Source organism: Passer domesticus, chromosome 16 (assembly GCF_036417665.1).
Source record: "Passer domesticus isolate bPasDom1 chromosome 16, bPasDom1.hap1, whole genome shotgun sequence".
NCBI lineage: Eukaryota > Metazoa > Chordata > Aves > Passeriformes > Passeridae > Passer > Passer domesticus.
This window is the reverse complement of record NC_087489.1, coordinates 8,776,351-8,800,077: the sequence shown is the minus strand read 5'-3', so window position 1 is coordinate 8,800,077 and position 23,727 is coordinate 8,776,351. Positions and strand designations below refer to the sequence as shown.

Sequence of the window (23,727 nt, the reverse complement as noted above, 5' to 3'; positions counted from 1 at the left end):
TGGGAGCGCAGCCTTTCCCCAGGGGCGCTCTCGCCCCCAAGGACGGCTGGGGACCCGGGAGCGGTGCTGGCCCCCCGAACACGTGCTACCACCACCCTCAGCCCCGGGCCGGCCCGGCCGGGATGCTGCGTGTCAAACCAGACCCCGGCCGGCTCCCCGGGGTCCTCCCAGCTCTGACAATGCCCAGCGACATTGTCAGACCCGGCTCACCCAAACCGCGCTCCCCCCGCTGCAGGGTGATGGGGGATGCTGTGTGCTGCACCCCTCAGCATCTTGGGCAGGGATCCACCCGCAGGTACCCACAGCATCGCCGTGAGCCCCGCAGCACCCACCCATGCCCCGAACACCCACCTACACCTCCAAACGCCCACCCGCACCCCACAGCCTCGTGCCCTACAGCACCCGGCCGTGCCCGCACAGCCCCATCTCCCCGCACAGCCCTTACCCGTGACCGCAGCACCCCTCCGTGCCCCACCAGGGCCCCCAAAGGCCCGCGTTGCCGCTGCCTCCCACCCGCACTACAAGTCCCGGGGATCCCCGCGGCAGCGCCGCCCCCGCCGCCCCGCCTCTCCCCGCAGCACCATGGCCGCGGCCCCGGTGCCCGAGGGGGCTCCGGGCGAGCCGCACGACAGGTAAGACCCCGCTTGCTTTTCCCCGGGATGGTGGCTCCGGGGCGGGAGCGGCGCCCTGGCGCCCCGGGGCCGCCGTTCCCGGTGTGCCGCCGGCTCCGGGGGTTGCGGTGCCGCTGCCGTTCCCCGCGGTGCCGCTTCCGCGAGTGGGGCCTCCCCGAGCCCAGCGCCCCGTGGCATCCCTTCGCCTTCCCCACCGACCGCTTCTTCCCACCCCCGCTTTATCCCTTGTTTATTTTCATCCTTTTTTCCCCGCTCCCTTTCATGTTGTTACCTTTCCCCTTGTTTGCCTTATTTTATGGTTTTTGCCCTTAATTTCCCAGCAGATAAGCCACAGCCTCCCATTTTCCAAGCTTGCTCGCACACGCATCCTCTCCATCAAGATGAAGAGTGGGACAACCTAAACTTTTCCACCCAAAACCCCATACAGGGTGATTGCCCTCAGCCCCCTCCCCCCACACACTCACTCATGTTTTCCCCTCTATTTTCCACCCCCTTTTTCAGAACAAACCCGAGGGGACTGACTGCTCCCAAACATCAAGTATCTGGGAATTGCATTTGGAGCATCACTGGTGCTCTGGGGATGTGGCAAAGCTTACAGGGATGGAGCATCCCTGTATCCCTGCTTGTAGGGTACCAACACCCCACAGCACCGCCCCAGCAACCCTGGAGTCGGTGCCAAAGCATCCCTCCTGTTCCCATCCCTCCTGTTCCCATCCCTCCTGTTCCCATCCCTCCTGTTCCCTTCCTTCCTGTTCCATCCCTCCTGTTCCCATCCTGCATGTTCCAGCAGCTAAGCCCATTGCTGTTCCCTTCCTGTGAGTCAGTGGTGGGTAGCAGGGAGGATGAGGGTGAGGATGAGGCTGAGGCTGAGGATGAGGATGGGAGGAAGGAGTCTCCCTGATTTGTGCTGGTGGAGTGAGGGATGAGTAACTGGGTTGTGTAACAGAGCCCCTCCACTGTGGCTCCCACTTGGTATAAATAGCAACAGATAATTGGGTTTGCAGAGGGAATTGTTTGTCCTTTTGTGGTGAGGGAGCAGAGACCATAACAGAGCTGGAAGCTCTGAGCGTGGAGCTGCTGAGATGAACCATCAGCTCCAGTGGCTCCGGCCAGGACAAAGCTTTGTACAAGGCTGGGTAAACTGGGAATGACGTTCCGTGGGTTCCAGGATGGGCATGGACATGACATGTGACAGAGGGATGGCAGCCAGGTTCCTCCATTCCTTGTGTGGGTTCCTCCATCCCATGGGCAGGTTCCTTCATTCCTCAAGCAGGTGCATCCATCCCGTGGGCAGGTTCTTTGATCCCTTGGACATGTTCCTCCATTCCTTGGCTGTGTTCCTTCATCCCTTGGGATGGTTTCTTGGACAGGGAAGGCCCAGCCAAGAGCTGGATCCAGCCCAACTCAGCAATGGAGGGAGCAGGTTTGACCTCCACGCTCCTGTGGGTGCTGCTCCCAGGACGGGCTCTGGGAGCAGGATCCTCTCCTGGGAACAGGCATCTTCCACTGGGGGCTTGGTGTGTCTGCAGCTCTTACACCAATCCAGTGACAGCACTTGTGACCAAACGAGGAAAATCCACATGCAGTCCAGCTTCCATCCTTGAATCTCAGGGGAAGCCCACCCAGCAGCTGCCAGCAGCAGAAGGAAAAGGGGACCCTGGCCTTTGTGCCTGCTTTCCTCTTTTGCTGTATTTTAAGTCTGCTGTTAGAGGAGGGATTTGCTTAAAAATCGCTGGAAGAAAAAAGTCCAAAACCCAGAAATTTCAACTTGTGCAAGAGCTCAGAAGCTGGGAAGGGGCTTGGGAAGCAGAGATGTGTGCCAGCAGGAAGGCTCAGTCACAGCTGGCCTTTGGAGCCAGGGTGTCCCACCTGGGAGCCCAGTGGGAATGGTGGGTGGGATGCTGGGAGAGTTGCTCCTGTTGCCTGGACATTTAACAAAGGCAGGAAAAGTGGCAGCAGGAGCAGGCGATAAGGAACAATATCCCTGGGCCAGGGCTCCTCACCCGTGTCCCGCATCCCTTTGCTTTTTTGCTTCTTTAATGAGAAGGAACAGAAATGGCTCCGGAAGGGAATTTTATTTTTAAACTTCTGAGAGAGCTTTTACAGCGAGAGGGGAGTCCAGGCAGAGACCAGGGATGGAAAAGTTCCTTTGATCATCGCTCCCTTCCCTGACGTTGGGGCAGCAGCTGCAGCTCATGCTGGGGACAGGTTACCCCAAAACCCTCCTGTCCCTTCCCCTGCCTCAGGAGCAGCCCCTCATTTCTGGTTCCCATCAGGTTTCCTTCTTTTGAGATGATGGTCTGCAGGTCCCATTGGTGAGCAGGAGCAGGAGCAGGAGGGGTTTCCTGACAAGTCTGGGAGGCAGTGTGTTTCACCTGCCTCTAGAATAACCTTGATGGCTCGAGGAGGAGGAAGAAAGGGTCTTTTTCCATTTCTGGCCCCATCTCCAGGTGTTGGTGCTGAGCAGGAGGGAGCTCCCTGCCTGGAAGCCCTCAGCAGTGGGTGTGCAGGGGCCAAGCTCCTGTCTCACCATGCTGGCGTCTCACTTGGTGGCCACGGGACTTTGTCCGGGTGCTCTGTGCCCCTGGCAGAGCCTGGCTGCCCTCCTGTGCCACCTCCTCCCTTCCTTGGCAGGGCTGCTCTGCCCCAGGGCTGGCCTTGGACCCCCCTGCCATGGTGCCCAGCATCTCCCACCCTTGGCACGTGTCCTGCCCTTCAGCAGCTGCCTGGCTCCCTGGGCTTCCCGTGTTTTGCCCAGGCTCCCTGCCCTCCCTGGAGAGGCTGGTGCTGGAAGAGGGGGGGCAGGGGCAGCTGGCAGGGGTGCTGAGGGAGAGGGAGTGGATGGCCGGGCACGGCCAGAGGGATGTTATTCTTAGCCACCGGCAGCCCCGGGGTGTTGAGTTTCACCCACTTGTTTACTCCAGGGCTGAGGGGCAGCTCTTGGGGGAAGCTGAGTGACCAGGGGGGGCCCTCAGGCAGACCCCCCACTGATGGGAGCCAAGGGAGAGGGGTGGGAGTCCTGGACCAAAAGCCCTACATGGTCAGCAGCCCCTGGCCCCGAGCCCCCACTGCTCCACCAGGGGAGGGCTGGGGGCTGCTGGCTGGGTACCCCTGCCCGGGGTCATCCCCTCCTGCCCGCTGCAGCCCCCTCCCCAGTGGTGTGGAGAAGTCCCTGGGAACTCACCAGTGCCAGGGGATGTGGATGTCCCTCTCCAGGTGCCCTCCCTGTGAGCCCACAGCCAGGACAGCCGAGTACCCCCAGTCCCAGCAGCAGAGGCTGGGGCTGGTGTTTATTGCCTGTGCTGGGGGCGGTGAGGGGAGGTGTCACCTCATCCCCAGCCCCCCTCTTTTTCTTTAATCAAGCCAGTGCTATTAATATCAGGTAATGAACGTAATCTGGAGGTTAAGCTATCCTCTTATGCTGCTGACCGCCTCGCAGCTCCCGGGCACAGACACTCCCCCTGCTCTGCTCCCTTCCCTGCCGCCATCTTCCAGCCCCAGCTCTGCTGGGCTCTGCCTGGCCCCCTTCTCCCGGGACCCTTCAGTGCCCATTCCAGGGGGACACTCCCCACATGGCTCTGTGGCCCGAGAATCACCCTGGGAGCCCCGCTGGCAGAGCCCCTCCCTCACCCTGGTAGTGCCAGGGGCTGTGGGACAGGAGCTGAGGTGGGGACGGGGACAGGGGGTGACAGCCTCAGTCCAGGATCACCCCTGGCCCGGCGGCAGGGGGACACAGGGGGACATGAGCAGCCCCCCAGCCTTCTCCAGCGTCCGCATCTCCGGCTGCTGGGCCCTTGGGCCAGATGGCGGGTGAGTCTTGCTTTGGTTTTGGGTGGAATTTGCCGTTTTTTGTCTGTTTGTTTGCTGCAGTGAGCTCTTGGTGGCTCCTGTCCCAGTCCCTCAGCCCCAGTTCCTGTCTGAAAATATCAGCTTCCCACGGGACGTGGCTGCAGCCAGCCAGGCACCTCAGCAGGCTGTGGGGGGCTGCTGGGGGGTCCATAGGGCTGGGAGCTCAGTCTGTGGGTTGTTTACGGGGCGCAGAGCCCAGGACATGCTCTCCTGTCTGCTGCCAAGTTCAGGTTTGGGGCTGTGCCATCTTTCCTTGCTGCTGTGGGTGCTTTTGGGACGTGCTGCCTTTGCTCTGCCAGCCCGGCATGGATCCAGGGTGGGCAGGGGTCTCTGAAGGCAGTGGGATGCAGAGAGCCTGGGCACAGGGGTGGCGATGGGGAAGGAGAGCACCTTGCACCTCAGTAAATCTGTGCTTGGACTAAGCAGGAGCAAAATGCTTCCTTCATTTGTGCTGGCACAACAGCAGAGCTGGAGAGCCCTTCTGAGGAGCAGGACCCCCCCAGGCTTCCTCTGGGACACTCTGTCACAGCAGAGCTCACAGTAGAGATAGAAATGAGCTGAGACACACACTCTGGTTCATCAGCATGTGCCAAGGTCCTGGTTTATTCTTCCTCACGGCTCAGCCAACAGACTTCAATACTCACAGACTCTGACTACAGCAGGCTCCCACTGTGGCTTCCCTTGCAGGCTCAGAGTGAGCTCACAGCAGACCCCTCACAGCAGCAATTCTCTCTCCTGTTTGGTCAGACCTCCCCCAGCCACTAACCACTCATCCTTGCTGATCACGGCTGTGATCCATTAGGGGCAAGGCTGGTTTTGGTAATTAGTACAGCTGTGGCTTATCCAGGTACAAGGTTGCCTGTAATTCATTCTCCTACAATGCTCCAGCAAGGATGCAGCATCTGCAGGGAAGGGAGAAGCATCCCCAAAAGCTGGGGACAGCCTGGAGAGAGGTGGTGACAGCCAGGCCCTCCAGGAAGGCTTGGCAGGAGAGGGGCTGCCAAGCCCAGGTGATGTTTCCTTTCCTATTTGTGTGGCTTTGGCACCTCAGGGCTTTGCTCTGCTGGGGAGGGTCCACGTGGGACAAGGACCCTCCTCTGGGCAGAGCAGTGGCATTGGTTCCAGCTCTAAACAGAGTCCCATTCTCTGGGGGCTTCACCTTGTACAGGGCATTGCAGGGGCTTCAGCACTGCTGCAGGGAATTTCTGAACAGGATTAGGGAGAAATGGCCAGTGGAGATGGCTGAGATCAGCCAAGCCTTTGGAGCAAGAAGAGCCCCTTCCTGGCAAAGGCAGCTTGGAAAACATCTACAAATCTTGCAGTGTAACATTAGGAGAAAAGGCATGACCTTTGGAGAACTCCAGGGCAGCCCTACAGTCCCACAGCCATCCTTGTCCCAAATAAATCATGGGAATTGTGGATCTGAGAGGTGTAGAATATCATCTGCCTGTAGAGGATACAGGCGTAGATGAGGCATGGATGTGCAGGTTTAGATGATACTGATAGAAATGTGTAGAATTTTGGTGATAGTCCAGAATTATTTGAATGAGATAAGGCAGAACAGCAACTCTTGGGATGGGATTCAGATGCTGCATCCCAGAGCAGCCCTGGGTGTGCAAGGGGAGGATGGCTCCACTCCTCTCCCAGGGGTGTCCCTGCATCCTGCAGCAATGTCCCCTCTGTGCCAACACCCTGGGTGTGCTGCAGGCACCCTGGAGAGCAGAGTGGAGAGATGATGGGAAAGCAAGGTGGGGCTGTGGCTGTAATTCTGAGCACTGGTGGAGCTGTTGGAGTCCAAGCCTCTTCCTCCCTGCCGGGAGCTGGGTGATGATGCTGGTGGGAGCAGAGCTCAGCCTTGCTCCAGCTCTGAAAAACAGCTTCATCCAACTGGGAGTCACTTGGGAATGGTGGCCTGGGTCGGGATCTGCAGGCTGGCACAGCAGAGCTTGGTGCTGTGTGACACCAAGGAGCCCCTCAGGCTCTCCTGTCTCATGGAGACTGACGTGCAATCCCAGAGGAGAAGCAGCCTGAGCAGCACGGCTCTGGAGCGAGCCCCAGGAGAGGGGCTGGGATATGGATGAAAGGACCCGCTTTCTCCTGTGGTAAACAACTGTGTTTGTGTCACCTCTGCTTTAATCCAGCCGAAAGTGACGTTGTTTGTGCCCCAGCACCAGCAGCTGCTGTCAGCCCCGCTCTGGGAGCAGCACCAGTGGGTGCAGTGGCTGCTGCAGCATCACCCATGGCAGAGGAGACCCAAACATCCCGCCTGGGTTTGCTTCTCCTCCTGCAAGGAGCCATTTTTTCACAGGGAGACACCCCAGAAGGTTTCCTGATGGGTGTCATCTCCTGGGGTTGCTTTTAAAGAGTCGTAGTTGGGGTGTTGTGGGCTGAGCCTGAGCCTGGCAGTGCTTGGAACTGGCTCTGTGTGCTGGTGGGATGGGGTGTTGGTGTCCTGAGCTCTTGTGGGGAGTGCACAGCTTAGGGTGGACGTGGGTGGGACAGGTCCTGTCACAGGGGCAGGAGCTGCAGCCTGGCTTTTGTTAGCAGGAGTTCAGCAAAACCAGGCCAATCCCTGTCTGCACAGGGATGTGCCAGAGGTAGGGATGGTGTGCTGTGGGCATCCTGCCATGCCCAGGGGGATCCCACCGTGCCCAGGGGGTTTGTTTGCCATGCAGGGGTGGGGGTTGCTGTGTCGTTTCGCACACATATGGCCCTTCTTTATCTAAAAATTTTGATCTTTATCTAAAATTGTTCTAAAAGGGGCTGGGGGAGGGAGGGGAATTAATCTTCATACTGAAACAGCTTAAAATCAACCCAAAATCTGTAAAGCCCTGCAGTTTAAGCCCTTTCAAGAGCAAGCCATAACAGAGCAGCAGCAAAGCCCTGCTGGCTCAGCTGGGCTGTACCAAACAGTGATGGCTTGGAGCCAGTGGTGCCCAGATCTCTTGATCTCCCTTCCAGCCCAGTCATGGCTGGGGAGAGGCACAGCATGAGCCAGGAAAGCCCTTTGCACTTTCTCCCAGGGAGCAGACATCCCTCTGGGGCAGCAGAACAGAGCAGGGAGGAGCAGGCCCTGGTATAAATAATCCTCCCTGTCCCTTAGCTGGCCAGGCAGTGCTGCAGCTTATCTCCTGGCCAGAGGCCACTTATCACCTCCCAGCCACAGCTCTCCTCCTGCCAAGCTGGAAAGGGCTCTGGAGGGTGCCTTGTTCCTCTCCCTCTCCAGCAGGGAAGATAAGAGAGTGTTCAGCAGCTCCAGGGCTTTGGGTGAGCTCAGAGCTCTCAGTTCCCAAGGCAAAGCTGATGGCTCTGCCCAGCTTGCAGGCTTGCCCAGGGGGCTTCAGGACAAAAGGTTGGGAGAACTATGTCTTAGGTGTGAGTGGAGCACTCAAAGTGGGGAGAGAAAAGGGACTGAGGACGGAGGGGATGAGGATGGTTGTGCTGTAACCCATGTGTTTGACTGCTAACCCCAAGAAAGGTCCCTTGGCACAGCAGGGTGGGCTGTTGCCCCCTGGAACACACCCCTCAAAGCTTTGAGAGCTCACTGGGGGATTTATTTCACGCAGACATTCCTCAGACAGCAGGACTTTAAGGATGGATATTTGCATAGCACCTCTTCCAGATTCAGATTGCTCCTGTGTGGGAATTCCTCAGTGCTGTCTGTGGGTCACAGAGATGTGGGTGCTGGTCGTGCTGCAGCGGGGCTGCGCTTGGCTGCCCCACCCTTCACCTGTACAACTCAGGATCCCCCAAAGACCCCTCTCCCACACACCAGGCACGTGTGTCCTTCCCACCGTGTCACTGTGGCCCTTCCTCCCTGCAGCAGCAGCAGTGCTGAGTCCCTGGACCGGCTGTACCCCGCCGTGGGCTCCAGCAAGGCGCCCCGCAAGCGCACCACCAGCCAGTGCAAGTCGGAGCCGCCGCTGCTGCGCACCAGCAAGAGAACCATCTACACTGCAGGCCGGCCCCCCTGGTACAACGAGCACGGGACACAGTCCAAGGAGGCCTTTGTCATAGGTGGGTCACCCCTGCAGCCCTGCCACCCGCCTCGTGGCTCTCACGGAGGTGTTGGTGGGAGTTCTGCCCCGCCGCCTCCTTGGAAATTTGGGGTTGGCTCCAGCCTGGGCAGGAGCAGGGGGGGTCCCTGTGGTGAGTCCTGCATTGGGTGGGTGGGTGAACCTGAGAGTGTGCAGGGCGTGATGGGTTGTAGGAGACACACTCTGCTTCTCGTTCCCTCAGCTCCTGTTGCCTGGGCTGTCCCAGGTTCAGAGGGATTCATTCTGGACTGGTTCCCATGCCAGCACTCCCTGTGTTACATAACCATCTAACAATGGTTTCCCAGCTTTTGCTGGCCACGTTGCTGGCAGTTCCAGTACATGACATTTTCCAGGATAATCTCTTGGAGTGCCTGTGACTTCCCTCTTTGGAGGCCACTCCAGCTTAGTGCAACAGTGCAGGACCTGGGCTCCAGCCTGTGGTGGGAAGGGTTGTGCCTGGGCTTGGTGGCTTCATCACCTTTCCCTGGCAGGCCTGGGAGGAGGCAGCGCCTCTGGGAAGACCACGGTGGCCACCATGATCATTGAAGCTCTTGATGTTCCCTGGGTGGTTCTGCTGTCCATGGACTCCTTCTACAAGGTGAGGCTGCACCACGGTTAACCTGGCCAGGCTCCTCAATTTGCTGTAGCCCAGAGAAGCTGTGGTTTCCCCATTCAAGGCCAGGTTGGACAGGGCCTAGAGCAACCTGTTCCAGTGGAAGGTGTCCCTGCCTATGGCAGGGGGTTGGAATGAAGTGAGTTTTAAGGTCCCTTCCAACCCATACCGATCTGGGATTATGTGGTAACCCCTGGTAAGGAAGCCTTATAGATTTAGGGGCAGCCACGTGGTTTTCCCTTCCAGTGGCTCCTGTGGGGCAGGGAAGAGTGGCTGGGCTCAGCAGTGGGGAGGGCGCTGCCCAGCCGTGTGCCCTAAGCTCTGCTCTGTGCCAGGTGCTGACCAAGCAGCAGCAGGAGCAGGCAGCCAGCAATGACTTCAACTTTGACCATCCCGACGCCTTTGACTTCGACCTCATCATCGCCACCCTGAAGAAGCTGAAGCAAGGCAAGAGTGTCAAGATCCCCATCTACGACTTCACCACCCACAGCCGCAAGAAGGAATGGGTATGGCACCCTGAGGGGGTGGGACAAGCTGGGGGATGGCCGGGGCAGGACAGAGGGGCAGCCAACTGCACCCCTCCAGCCCCTGGCCCTTGCAGATTGGTGCTGTCACCCTGCCTGGCTCAGGGTGTGCTTTTTGGGTGAGCTGTCACAGTCACAACCCAGAGAGATTCCCTGGGACAGAGGTTCTGTGCCTGACCACATCCATTTTGACTCCACAGAAAACCCTGTATGGCGCCAATGTGATTATCTTTGAAGGCATCATGGCATTTGCAGACAAGGAGCTCCTGAAGGTGAGGAAAGGTTTTGAAGCAGTTCCAGGGAGAGATGGTGGGAGGGTGCTCTCTCCTGAGGTCCTGCAGCAGGGAGGTTACTTTCTCTTCCAGGTTACACCAGATGCTGCAGCACTTCCCTGAATAGGAGAAACAGGCTTTGACTCTCAGCAGCCAGGGAAAAGCCCCTGGCAGAGGTCAAGTGTTTCAACAAATACCTCAATCTCAGCCATTCGTGCCCAGGAAACAGGAGCTGAGTATAACCTGGTTCCTGGCAGTGCTGGTGCATAAACACAACTGGAAATAGCCCACCTCCACACTGCAAGCTGCAGTTTGCACAGACAGAGGCAAAGTCTGCTGAAATTCTGCTGCACAGAGCTTGGTGTTCCTAGCTGGAATCGTCCAGCACTTCAGGCTCTCTTGGGGATTATTTGGATATATCATAGGACCATAGAATGGTTTAGGTTGGAAGGGTCCTTAAAGCTCATCTTGTTCCAAGTCCCACCCATAGGCAGGGACACCTTCCACTGTCCCAGGTTGCTCCAAGCCCTGTCCAACCTGGCCATGAGCACTTCCAGGGATGGGGCACCCACAGCTTCTCTGGGCACCCTGTGCCAGGGCCTCAGCACCTTCACAAGGACAAATTTCCTCTCAGTATCTCATCTAACCCTTGCCTCTGGCATTGTGAAGCCACCTCCCCTTGTTCTGTTACTCCAAATCCTTGTTCAAAGTCCCTCTTCATTTCTCTTGGAGCTTCTTTGGGTACAGGAAGGTCTCTAAGGTCTCTCCAGAGCCTTCTCTTCTCCAGGCTGTACAGCTCTCTCAGCCTGTCTCCATCCCTCAGAGCATCTTTGCAGCCCTGACAAATGCTGCAGCAGGCAGTGAGCCATACACAGACTCAGCCAAGCTCTCTCTGAAAAGTTTCCTCCCCTGCCAAGTGAGAGCTTGGGTTGCACTTTCCTGGAGCAAGGATGACCTCCAGTGGGCAGCCGGGTGAATCCCCCAGGAGACTCCGCTCAGCATCCCCACTCCTGCCTCCTGCAGTTAAGGACAGAGTCATGAGCTGCCCTGCCGTGCTGGCTCCTTGCCAGCATTAATTCCCTGCCCGTGGGAGAAGCTTGGAATGAGATGATCTTTAAAGTCCCTTCCAGTTCAAACTGTCCAAGGATTCTTTGATTAGGAAGCCAGTGTTTGGTGTGTGTCACGGACAGTAACTCCTCATCTCCTCCTTGCTCTTAAATAACATCCAGCCAAATTCTTGGAGCTGGTTAGCAGTAGGGACAGAGTTTGGAGCAGGACAGATCTCAGGGAATGTGGGAATAAGGTGGCAGCAGGGGGCTGACAGCAGCACCAGGCAGATTCCAGGGAAAAGCTCTGCTCAGGCTGGAGCAGAGCCAGGCCTGTTAAACTGGGCTGGGCTCAGCCCCGCTTGGGGCAGCAGGGGAAGGTGGGTTGAGTCCCACACCTGAGCAGGTGGGATTTGTCCCCTCCCCTCTCCTTTCAGCTCCTGGATCTGAAGATATTCGTGGACACGGACTCGGACATCCGCCTGGTGCGCCGCCTGCGCCGGGACATCAGCGAGCGCGGCCGCGACATCGAGGGCGTCATCAAGCAGTACAACAAGTTTGTCAAGCCCGCCTTCGACCAGTACATCCAGCCCACCATGAGGCTGGCAGACATCGTGGTGCCCCGAGGTACCTGCCCAGGGCAGTCCACACCACCCCAGCCCTCTGGGCTTTGTGGTTTTCTGAGCCTTAACCCAAGGAGTAAACCTAGGCAGAGCAGTGGAGCCTCATGGTTCTACTAGGCCTGACCTGGTAGAGGTTAGGCCTAACCCTAACCCTAGGCAGAGCAGTGGAACCTCATGGTTCTACTAGGCCTGACCTGGTAGAGGTTAGGCCTAACCCTAACCCTAGGCAGGGCAGTGGAACCTCATGGTTCTACTAGGCCTGACCTAGCAGAGATTAGGCCTAACCCTAACCCTAGGCAGAGCAGTGGAGCCTCATGGTTCTACTAGGCCTGACCTGGTAGAGGTTAGGCCTAACCCTAACCCTAGGCAGAGCAGTGGAACCTCATGGTTCTACTAGGCCTGACCTAGCAGAGGTTAGGCCTAACCCTAACCCTAGGCAGAGCAGTGGAACCTCATGGTTCTACTAGGCCTGACCTAGCAGAGGTTAGGCCTAACCCTAACCCTAGGCAGGGCAGTGGAACCTCATGGTTCTACTAGGCCTGACCTGGTAGAGGTTAGGCCTAACCCTAACCCTAGGCAGGGCAGTGGAACCTCATGGTTCTACTAGGCCTGACCTGGTAGAGGTTAGGCCTAACCCTAACCCTAGGCAGGGCAGTAGAACCTCATGGGGTAAGGCTGGTGCCAAGCACATGGATGTGGGGGAGCCATGGTGTGGCAGTCCTCTATTGTATTTGCGGGGTGCCCTCATGACAGGAAGGAATGATGAATCTGATTTCATGTTCTCAGAAGGTTAATTTATTATTATATTATATTATATTATATTATATTATATATTATATTATATATTATATTATTATATTATATTTATATTATATTATAGAATATTAGACTATACTGTACTAAAGAATACAGAAAGGATACTTACAGAATGCTAAAAAGATAATAATAAAACCCCTGACTCTTTCCAGAGTCCTGACACACTTTGGCATTGGTTGGCCAATAAGTTAAAACAATTTACAGCAACCTGTTGGATAAACAATCTCCAAACACATTCCAAGGCAGCAAAACACAGGAGAGGCAAATGAGATAAAATTGTTTTTCTTTTTTTTTTCTGAGGCTTCTCAGGAGAAAAATCCTGGGCAAAGGGATTTTTCAGAAAATATAAATGTAACAGTTCTGTGTTCCCCTTGGCATGCCTTTTGTAGCTGCAGAGTCCCTGGAACTTTGGGCTTTGTGGTTTTCTGAGCCCTAACCCCAGGCATAACCCTAATGGACGTGGATTAGTGGTGGGTTTGGCAGTGCTGATTTAATGGTTGGACTCAATGATCTTAGAGGGCTTTTCCAACCTTTACAATCCTCATTCTGTGATTCTTTTGCTTTTGGGTCCCTCCAGGGAGTGGAAACACTGTGGCCATCGACCTGATAGTTCAGCACGTCCACAGCCAGCTGGAAGAGGTGAGAGCTGCCTGGTCCCTGGGTGCTGAGGGGGGTTCACAGCCTTGCCTGGCAGGGAGCTGTGCTCTGGGTGCCCAGGTGGGAATGGCCTGGCTTCTCCTGTGCTCTAGGTGTGGGAGTTCCTGTGAACTCCTCCCAGCCCTTTCCCTCAGTCCCGTGGAGGAAACTGCCTTCTCCCTGTGCTCTGGTCCTGGCTCCTCTGCCAGCTGTGGTCCAGCTGCGGCTTCCTTCTCTCCCTGGGACAGCAAGTCATGAGGGGACAAACCAGCCACCCTCCCGTGGCCCAAGGGATGTGTCCCCCTGTCTGCAGCCCTCCCAGGGCCAGCATTGCCCCATACCCTCCACTGCTCCTGGTCTTTTCCTCTTCCCTCCCATGCAGACACTGCTGCAATCTTTCCAGTAAGGAGCCCACTTCTCCTCTTCTGTGCTGTGTGCAGCTCCTGGGTTTCAAAACTCAAAGTCTTGTCACATTTGAGCCTCAATCCAGGCCCACGCTCCATCACTTCCCCACTCCTGGCTTTAAGTCTTCTCCTGTTGGTCCTGGGCTAGTCCCAACCAGTGGTTTGGGACCCTGCAGTGAACTGATGGCATTTTGTGTTGCTGTCCCTGAGCAGCAGTCTCCTCCTACCCCATAGCTTTGGTGATCTTTCAGTCGTGGAAATGCTCAGAGTGATGTCCTGGGAAGTGCAGGGAGTGTGACCTGGATATAGATGCACTGGAAAACAAAGGGCTTGACTCTTTCAAGTCTTTTTTTGGAGCTCCCAGGTGGCAGGAGCTGCTCAGCCCTGGGATGGGAGCTGGCACACCTTGGCATCCAGCTTCCCGTGCCTGTTCAGGAGGGACTGCTCTTGGCAAAGGTGTCTTGGCAGTTTCTTCCTCCTGGAGTACCTGGCTGCCTGAATTCCCAGCACCAAACTCTGGTTGGGAAGGTGGTTTCTAAACCCTTGGTCACAGGAGGAAGGATCCAGCATCTCTGCTAGTGCCAGGCTGAGGCAGAGTCCAGGAAAGGGGAATGGCTGTTTCCCCCAGCTCCTGGGACCCAGCCAGGGAATGCCACAGCAAACCCAGCACCCCCAGGGTGCCGCTATGAGCCAGGCAAGGGGTTGGCTTGGGGAGGGCTTTCCTGACCTGGGGAGGGGAAGAAGGGCAAAAGGCTGCATGTGAATTCAGGAAAATACTCCTATTTTTCCTTTTTTTCTGTCTTGAAACGACCCTGGTGTTGACAATGCTTAATACCGGTTGCGTTGTGTCTTTGTGTTGCTGCCGCAGCGTGAACTCAGTGTCAGGTAAGAGCCCTCACTCTGTCCTGTCTGTGCAGCCGAGGCATTTCCAATGCCAGGCACTGCTTGGCCTCACCCCGACCCACGGCGGGACCAGCAGCTCGCCTAGAGCACGGCCTTGTCACCTGCACGGCGACAAAGGGCCACCTTGCCCTTGGCTTCGGGGTGGCAGGGCCAGGGCTGCTCCCCAGGGAGGTACTGCCAGCCTGAGTGCAGACCCCTGAGGCTGGGACAGGGCCAGGTTTGCACCTGGGGATCCCTGGAATCTGCTGGAGGGGAGGCTTTGCATCCTGAGGTTCTCTTTTATTTCTGTTCGTCCTCTAAAATGAACGATTTTCAGAGCTGCTCTCCATCCCTGATGATTAAAGATCATTAAGCATCAATTATTAGATTAGTTACAGGGTGAAAAACCTTGAAAAAAGGGTGGAGAGTGACTTTTTAAATGATAGTGATAGAATGAGGGGGAACAGTTTTAAACTAAAGGAGGAGAAATTTAGATTGGGTAATAGGAAGAAATTCTTCCCTGTGGGGGTGCTGAGGCCCTGGCACAGGCTGCCCAGAGCAGCTGTGGCTGCCCCATCCCTGGAAGTGTCCAAGGCCTGGTTGGATGGGGCTTGGAGCAACCTGGCACAGTAGAAGGTGTCCCTGCCCATGGCAAGGGGTTGGAATAAGATGGTCTTTGAGGTCCCTCCCAGGCCAAACCAATCTGACCTTGAGGGTGGTGGGAGCCCTGGGCCCCTCACTGCACACAAGGATCTGCCTGGAGGCACCCACAGGAGTGTAGCACCTTCACATGGCCAGAGGTACCAACTTTCCCTCAGCTTCTGGAGGACTGAGAAAATCCTGCTGCCTAAATCCAGCAGGATTTCTAAATTCTCAGTATCTTCGGGTGGATGCTATAACATATATATTGAATTACTTAACCTCTTCAGCATGGGGCCCCAGATGGGATTTCAGCTCTCCTGCTTCCATTAAGAAGCCACCTAGGCTTTCAGGTATTCTTTCAGGAGCAGAGGGAATGCATTACTGAAGATGGGTTTCCATTTAGATCTCCATCATTGCATGGAGACACTCAACTCCAGTAACCTTAAGATTTACATTTGGCATACAATGAGCTTTTAAAATAACTGAGATGAGCAGGGAAAAGGCTCTGCTTTACTTATTTCTGCCTCAGCCAGTCACTTCCTAGACTAGACAAATGGATGTTTTATTTTATTTCCCTTTGCTTGTTTAACACCCTGGGGCCTGATATTTCCATACAGACACGTAAGCTTCCCTCTGTGTCTGGAGGTCCAGGTGGGAAAGTGCTCTTTAGTATGAAGAGAAATGTGTGGCTTTAATAATGGCAGGAATAAAACTAGAGAGGAAATTAATATGTGTGCAAATAGGTATGTGTATATAGAGATGGGAAATTTTATGTGTGTGTAAGTATATATCTGTCTTTCTCCTTAATTAAAGGGTTGCTCAGTACAGGTGATCTTCTTCTGTACTTAAAAATTGGGTCTTTAATATATCCATAAAGTATTAGAAGTTTTATGATAGCAAGTTCAGCAAGGTAACTCTGACCTCCAGAAACACCTCCATGATCACCACACCCACAGGTGGTTTTATCTTCTGTTTAAAGCTTCTATTTATGCCTTTGACAGAAAATCTGGAAAAAAATTCCTGCAAAAACCCAAATCTGTTGCTGCTGCTGGAGCCCCAGTGCTTTAGTGCTGCCGTGGTCTCCCCCAGCCCTGCTGTCTTTCTGCAAGAGAGGGTGGATGGAGTCACACCAAGTGAGGTGTGCCTGGCAAATATGGGCTTTTCATCACAAACAATTCCCCATCCTCTTGTCTGGAATGGCTTCATTTAAATGTCACAGTCGTTCTGAAGTCACTGCTGTTTGGCAGTGCTGGGGACACAGGGAGGGCTTTGTGCTGGTAGGATAAAACCTGAATGCTCAGATCTGGCCCCAGTCCCAGGTGTGTCTGTGGTCCTTGTGCCCCAGGGCTGCCTCTCCTGGCCAAGTGACTGGCTGGGACAGGCAGGGAGTGCCTCTCCCCACTCAGATGGGTGAATTCTGGGGGGTTTAAAGCCTGTGGTGCCTTCCTTGGACATGCAATGCTTGTCTTCATTCTGAAACCACTGGCTGCTGAGGAGCATGCTTGCCTTCCCAGTTAATCCCTCAGAGCACAGCTTGGACCTTAGCATTCTTAGGACATTTCTTATCCAGCTTCCCCCCTGTTTGGCTGTGCTCATGCTGGAGATGCTGTTCCATACAGCACTCCCAGGTGGGTATTCCTCCTGGAGCCTGGCAGCAGGAGCTGGAGCAGCCAGCCCATGCTGAGGCTCACTGCTCCCAACCCAGCCTGTCCTCCATCCCTCTGCCACGCTCTGGAGCCGGCTCTTTCCAGCCCATTCCCTCACCAATCAATATTCCCCACCCCCAGGGTCCCGATCAGCTTGGCGTGCCCTTTGCCAATTGTGTCTTTAAATATCAACCCGTGGCTCAGTTTAATAGCCCTTGTTTGAAATGTCAGCCCTGAAAGGCAGCCGTGTACGTGTTTGAAATGCCTTGACTGCATCATCTCCTTTGTAGCTGGATGTCTCTTGTCTGCTTCCTGCTCGATAGCATGTTCCACAAAGAGCCAAGGATGCTCCCTGAAGCCTTCCTGGGAGATGGTCACCCCTTTCTCTCTCTCTTTCTTCTTCTTTCCATTTTATTTTCCCTTTAAAGCCTTTGTTCTCAGGGGGAAAAAATAAGTTTCCAAAATAAGACGTTTTCTTGATGTGCTCATGGCTGCCCGTCTGGATGTTCTGTCACAGTCCTGTGTTGGCAGGGGGGGACAGGAGGCATCACAGTCCCTCCTTCCCTCCCAGGATGGGCAGCGGGTGGCAGTGGATGGCTGCTGGAAGGGCTGAGCTCTTCCCTCAGCCTGCAGGCCCTCTCCAGCCATGGTGAGCCTGGGAGAAGGAAAGTCATCCCTGCAGGAGATGTCCTGTTCAGAGCCAGGTTTCTCTCCACATTTCCAATGCTCTTGGCTTTCAATGTTCTCCAAGGCTTGGAGATCATCATCGTTCAGGAGGGGAACACCTCTGGCAGTGCATAAGTTTGGGATTTTGCTTGGGATCAGGGCAGGTTGGATGAAGGATTTTTAGGCTGGACAAAGTTTATGGGCCTTGAGTGCCTGTGCTTGCTCTGAACTTGCACTGGAGCCCTCAGTGAGGGCTTGGCATGAGCCCTGGAAGTGTGGAGAACCAGACTGGATGGGGCTTGGAGAAACCTGGTCTAGTGGAAGGTGTCCCTGCTTATGGCAGGGAGGGTGGAATGAGCTGATCTTTAAGGTTCCTTCTCATCCAAATCATTCTAGCATTCTATGGCTCTACGTCCCTCCAAACTCCAAGAGCCACCATTGCAGTGTGCTGCTACATGGGACACAGGTGGGACAGTGTCCCTGCTGTGGCTCCAGGACAGTGAGAGCAGACAGTTCTTTTCCCTCTTGGAGCCAGGAGTGGAGGCAGTGCTGTGGAGAGCAGTGGGGACATGCCTTGGTCACCAAGGGAGGAGTGCTGTGTCTGCACGGTGATGGCCCCGGCACCGGGCAGGTCCAAGAGCCAGCGATCAATTAGGGGATTTTTTCCCCCTCTGACTAATGACAGTGCTCTCTCCTCTGTTTCATGTCACGTTTGTCCCTCTCCTCTTAAACTCTGGTGTCTCCTGTCTTGTCTCCCCTGAACATCCCTCCCACCGGGTGACCAGAGGAAGCTGCGCTGGGATATGTGAGGAGACAAATGCTTATGGCAGTGTTTGGTTGTGACTAACGGCGGGGAGTGGGCGAGGGCTGTGCAGGGTGAGCTGCCTCACTAACCCAGCCAGGGGGTCTTGGGGCAGGCAGCTCGTGGGGTCCTGCTTTGCTGGGGCTGTGTGGGCCACACAGAGGTGGGGGCACTTGAAAGAGAAGCTTTATCCCTAAAATAGGGCCTGTTTCCCCAGAAAGTACCATGGGGAGACCCTCACAACACTGAGTGGCTTCCAAGCAGAGGGGTATCCAGACCTCCTGTCCCCACGCTGCATGGGTGTCGAAGGAAGGTGTGGAAAACTTGGTGACAGAATGCTGACAGCATTTCCTGGGGGTCTGTTGGCAGCTTGGGATGCTGGGGAGGTGTTCCCACTGCTCATGGAGGTTGGAAAACCCTTGGTACCTGTGGCAGGGAGCAGGAGTCAGGTCACACCGTGACTGGAGAAGGGCTGCCCATTCCACTGGCATGGTGGGATGCTGTGACATGGACCTGGCAGTGATGGAGGGGAAAAGTGCCAGTGGCATGCTTAGTCCTGTGCTCCTTGGTGAGCTGTGGTGATGGGAGATGACCCAAACAGCTCCTGTGGTTTAGGCAGCAGCAGTTTGTCACCTGGGCAAACCCAGCCAGGGCCACGTGCGGGTGTGTGGCTCTGTGCTGGGGGCCTGTCTCTGCCCCACAAAGGGCAGCCCCCATGCCAGCCCCAGTGTCTGCCAAGGCCCTCTCCACCACATGTATTGGCATCCCAGGGGCTGAGAGGGCTTTAGGCAGGGCTGTGCCCCCAGGATCTGTCCCCAGGCCAGCTCTGGCAGGAGAGGGAAGGGAGGGATGTGGGGGCAGAGCTGTGGGTGCTGCCAGCAGGGAGCATCTCCAAGGCTTCTAACCCATGGGACAGCGACTAACGGAGTGAGCTTGCTTCACTGACAGCGGGGCCAGGGCTTGAGGGCTGCTTGTCCCAACCAGCAGTGGGGTCTGCACGCAGCAGGCAAGCCCACGGGGGAACCACAGCCCATCCATGCTCTCTGCATGGCTGCCAGCTGTCCTGGAGTGTTCCATGCATGGGGCTCTTGGGTGCTACAGAGGAGTGGAGCTGGTAAAGCAAGAAGGAGCCCTTAAGTACCCACAGGCCTTGGGAATGTCTCATTTGGTGTTGGTTGGCCAAGACCAGGAGATGGCTGTGTGGATGGAGGCCTCAAGCTCTGCCCTCCTCCACGCCTGTCCATCTTCTCTGTCTTCCTCTCTGCTTGCGTGCCTCTGTGTGCCATTAATCTAGGTTTCTGCTTGATTTGAAAACTTAATCACGCAGTGCTTTCATTTGCTCCCTTCCCTGCCTCCCTGACATCTCTGTGTTTTTTGCCGGATGCAGCCGCTGGCACGTGTGTGATCTGACGTGTGGCTTTCCAACCCCAGCCCTCCTCCCAGACAGAGCTGCCTGTCCATCCTGCCCAGCCTTGTGGAAGCCAAATGTGACCTTCTTCTCATTACTGCCACTCTCCCAGGGAGAAGTGACTAATGGGGCTCCATTGTGCCTTCCCCGTGAATGGTGTTCCCTTGATCCCAGAATAGCTCCCAGCCCTGTTCGTTATGTGGAATGAGTCACACAGAGCCAGTCCTGTCCAGCCAGAAAGTCTTGAAGCTGTTCCCAATTTGGAATGGGCCAAGTGGTCTCTGAAATAGTCACATTCCAGGTATGTGCCAGCCTGGCTGCCTGTCCAATTCCTCGTGACATCTGGCACTTGTAGGTCAGAGACAGCCACAACAGCCCCTCCTCACCCCGTGGGTCCAAGATCCATCAATAGATAAGATTCTGGAATAAGAGAAGGTTTTGATTTTATTTTCTACTTTCTTCCCAGGCAGTGGAGACCAAGATGGGCCAGCCACCTTCAGAGAAGGTGTGGCTGCCCTATCCCTGGAAGTGTTTAAGGCCAGGCTGGATGAGGCTTGGATTAACCTGGGATAGTGGAAGGTGTCCCTGCCCATGGCACAGGGCTGGAACAAGATGGTCCTTAAAGTCCTTTCCAACCCAAACCATTCTGTGATCCTGGGTGAGCTGTCCAGCAGGAAGGGCAGGTCCTTGGGCTGCAAGGTCACCCTAACTCCAGTGGCCCTGGTTTGTGGGTCCCTTTGCCATGGCAGGGACCAGGCAGGGCTGGCTGCTCACTCAGCTCAGCTGGATGGCCTCTGTGTGTGTTTGCAGTGTGAGATGACATCTGGGAGGATGGCTCTGCCCGTGTGCTGTGCTCCAGCCTTCAGGCAGCCTTCCCCAGACCTTCTGACCATGTGTTTGGTTTTCAGGGCTGCCCTGGCCTCTGCCCACCAGTGCCACCCCCTTCCTCAGACCCTCAGTGTGCTGAAGAGCACCCCTCAGGTGAGGGGCATGCACACCATCATCAGGTAAAGCCCCTGCCGTGGCTCCTGGGGTGGGATGGGGCTCGGCTGCTCATGGGATGGGCTGGCCTGTCTTTGGGCTTCCCAATCCCACTTTTGCCTGTCAGTATGGCTTGGAGACACAAGATAGGGCAGATGGTCATGGCCCCTGCATAGAGGAGCTGTGCAGTTACTGCTCAGTGGTCTTGCCAACGGTTTTTCTGCTTTTTACCTTGAAAAAGACAGCACAGATTCAGGCTCAGATGGTGCAAACAAAAAACAGGAAGGGGCAGGGACTGCCAGACCTCTGGCAGCATCTCCTGGGACACATTTTGGTCCAGAGCTGACATTGCCTTTCCCTCCCCTCTAGAAACAAGGAGACCAGCAGAGACGAGTTCATTTTCTACTCCAAAAGGTTGATGCGGTTGCTGATTGAGCACGCGCTCTCCCTGCTCCCCTTCCAGGTGGGTTCAAGGCTGTAGGTGCTGGGTTTCCTCTCTGATTCCTCACCCTCAGCTGTTGGGGTGCTGGGACTATCCTGGTGCTGCTCCTCCAACCTTCCCCATGGACCATTGGATTAAAAAGCACCAGGACTCCCCAAGGCCATGGAGCAGTGCTGTGGCCCTGGGTGACAATTCTTTGTCCAGCCTTGGTGTCCAAGGGTTCAACCCCTTGCTTGCTGACTCCAGGGCTCCTGTGAGAGCCACATCAGAGCCCCTGGTAACTCTTCTCACATGTTTTTTGTAGAGTTGCACAGTCCAGACCCCTCAGGGACATGACTATGAAGGGAGGACATACAGCGGGAAGCAAGTAAGTGGAAGCCATTGAGATCTGCCTCGTGGGGGTGCAATGGAAGCCCTGGCTGCCATCAGGCTGGGTTTGCTGCCTGGTGTCATGAGTATGACACCCTGTACCACCAGAAAAGGCAAGTTGGTGCCCAAGGGTGCCATCAGCAGTGTCACTGTGCCACTCATGCCCTCTCACTGAGGGTGGCCTGGGGCTCTTGGAAGGGATGTGCTTTTAGGTTGCCCACTAGAGTCCCCCGCTGCTGAGACCGATGTGGGGTGGTGGCAGCTCCTACCCCGTGCACCCACCCCGGCTGTGTGCTGCAGATCACCGGGGTGTCCATCCTGCGAGCGGGAGAGACCATGGAGCCGGCGCTGCGCGCGGTGTGCAAGGACGTCCGCATCGGCACCATCCTCATCCAGACCAACTGCAACACCGGCGAGCCAGAGGTACAGCCTGGGCTGCTGAGGGCATCTCCTGGTGTTAACCTGCGTGCAGGGTGGGGCCGTGGCTCAGGTGTTTCCTGACAGCCTTTCAGCAACCCAGCAGTTTGTCTTGGCAGGGGTTGAGTGCTTTGGAAGCTGCTCAGGTGGGTTTTGCCAGCAGGCTTGTGCACACAGGGGCTGGTTTGTGCTGGCTCTGAGCTGACAGCCAGGGGCCAGGGACAGAGAGGCAGGAGGGATCCTTCACTCCTCAAAGAGAAGGGCTCAGGTTGCTCCATTTCCCTGCAGCCTCTAAGCTGCTTTCTCTTTCTCTTTCCTCCACCCAGCTCCACTACCTGCGGCTGCCGAAGGACATCAGTGAAGACCATGTCATCCTGATGGACTGCACGGTCTCCACGGGCGCTGCAGCCATGATGGCAGTGAGGGTGCTGCTGGTACGGACGGGTCAGGCAGGGGGATTGCTCTGGAGCAGCCTGCAGAGCACAGCCACGGCCATGCTGAGGGGATGTGCCTGGAGCTGGCTCCTCTGCAAGAAGGAGGGTGTCAGGGTGCACAGCACAGGGTAACTCACCCTGAGCTATCCCTGTGCATCTTCTGTAGGATCATGATGTCCCAGAGGATAAGATCTTCCTGCTCTCCCTGCTCATGGCAGAGATGGGCGTCCACTCGGTGGCCTATGCGTTCCCCAGGGTGAAGATCATCACCACGGCTGTGGACAAGAAGGTGAATGACCTCTTTCGGATAATCCCCGGCATCGGTGAGTGTCCTGCTAGGAAGGACTTGTGCTGAGGGGATTTTTAGTGCTTCTGGTGGGGAGAGGACATGGTTGTCAGCAGCACTTTATGTCTGGCCTTACATTACCCAGAGCCCCACTGCCCCTCGTGGGTCCTGCTGCCAGCTGGGTGTCAGGATCACCATGCTGGTTCTGGGGGCTGCGGGGCAGCCATCGCCTTGTCAGCAGCAGGAGCCATTCTCTGCCATGAGCCTCCTCCAGCCCCAGGCAGAGAAGTCAGGCTGGGACAACTAGAGCAGCCTTGTGCCCACCTCCTTCCCTAAACTGCCGCCTTCTACGAGTTCACCCAAAATAAGCTCGCAGTGTTCTGTCCTCACCTCTCCTGTGCCAGGAAACACCTTCCACCGGGTGGTAAACCAGCCTACAGGCTGCTCCAGTTTTGCTGCCACTCAAGTTTTCCTGCTGTTCAAGCTGTCAGATAAACCTGCTCTGGTCCCCTCGCCTGCTCTGATGAGGACAGGCAGCAGGATGGGTCTCTGGGCTCCCACAGTGCTGCACTCTGACTCTCTGTCTCCCCACAGGGAATTTTGGTGATCGGTACTTCGGGACGGACGCTCCTCCTGACTGGAGTGATGATGAGGATGCTCTTAGCACTTAGCTGGATGTGGAGGTGCCACTGGCACCAGGCAGCTTCAGCACCGCACCTTAACCCCTCTGTCCAGTGCAGATTTCTCCTTCCTCTCACCAAGCATAGATATTTTTTTCAAATCTTACATCGGAGATCTAGGGCATATTTTTTCAGAGAAACGTAAATCCTAGTTTGACTTTTTGGGCAGTCACGTGTCCCAGCATAGAGCGGAGTTAATTTATTTTAATTTAAATATTTGCCTATATAACTTATTGGAGATATTTTATAAAGAACAATAATAAATTTTTTCTCTGGTTTTCTTGAACTGAGCCATTCTTTGTCACTTCCCATGGGTGCCTAGAAGGATTTGTGACCCTTCCAGACTACAGTCCTGGGAGGGGAGATGTCATGGTCAGTGGTGGGAGATCAAGAATGCCACACCCTCAATCCAAATGAAGACATGGTACCAGAGTAGAGGCAGTTCCTCCTGCCTGAAGGGAAACCAAAGATATTATAGAGTGTCCACAAGGATGATGGAGGATCTGGAGGGAAAGCCGTATGAGGAGCAGCTGAGGTCACTTGGTTTGTTTAGCCTGGAGGAGACTGAGGGCAGAAACTGTCAGGGTCTGCAGCTTCCTCCTGAAGGGGGTGGAGGGGCA

The 23,727-nt window shown here is 55.7% G+C and overlaps 1 protein-coding gene across 1 annotated transcript; it reads left to right on the top strand.

Moving 5' to 3' along the window:
• Positions 1-493: 493 nt before the first annotated feature.
• Positions 494-23,393, top strand: UCKL1 (uridine-cytidine kinase 1 like 1). Its single transcript, XM_064391849.1, has 15 exons — positions 494-632; positions 8,305-8,498; positions 9,010-9,116; positions 9,467-9,637; positions 9,856-9,927; positions 11,411-11,600; positions 12,990-13,051; positions 14,321-14,337; positions 20,407-20,505; positions 20,849-20,942; positions 21,226-21,288; positions 21,591-21,713; positions 22,034-22,141; positions 22,308-22,464; positions 23,022-23,393. Exons 1-15 carry the CDS (start codon positions 583-585, stop codon positions 23,096-23,098), a joined length of 1,584 nt encoding a protein of 527 aa, XP_064247919.1. The 5' UTR covers positions 494-582; the 3' UTR covers positions 23,099-23,393.
• The last annotated feature ends 334 nt before the right edge of the window (positions 23,394-23,727 follow it).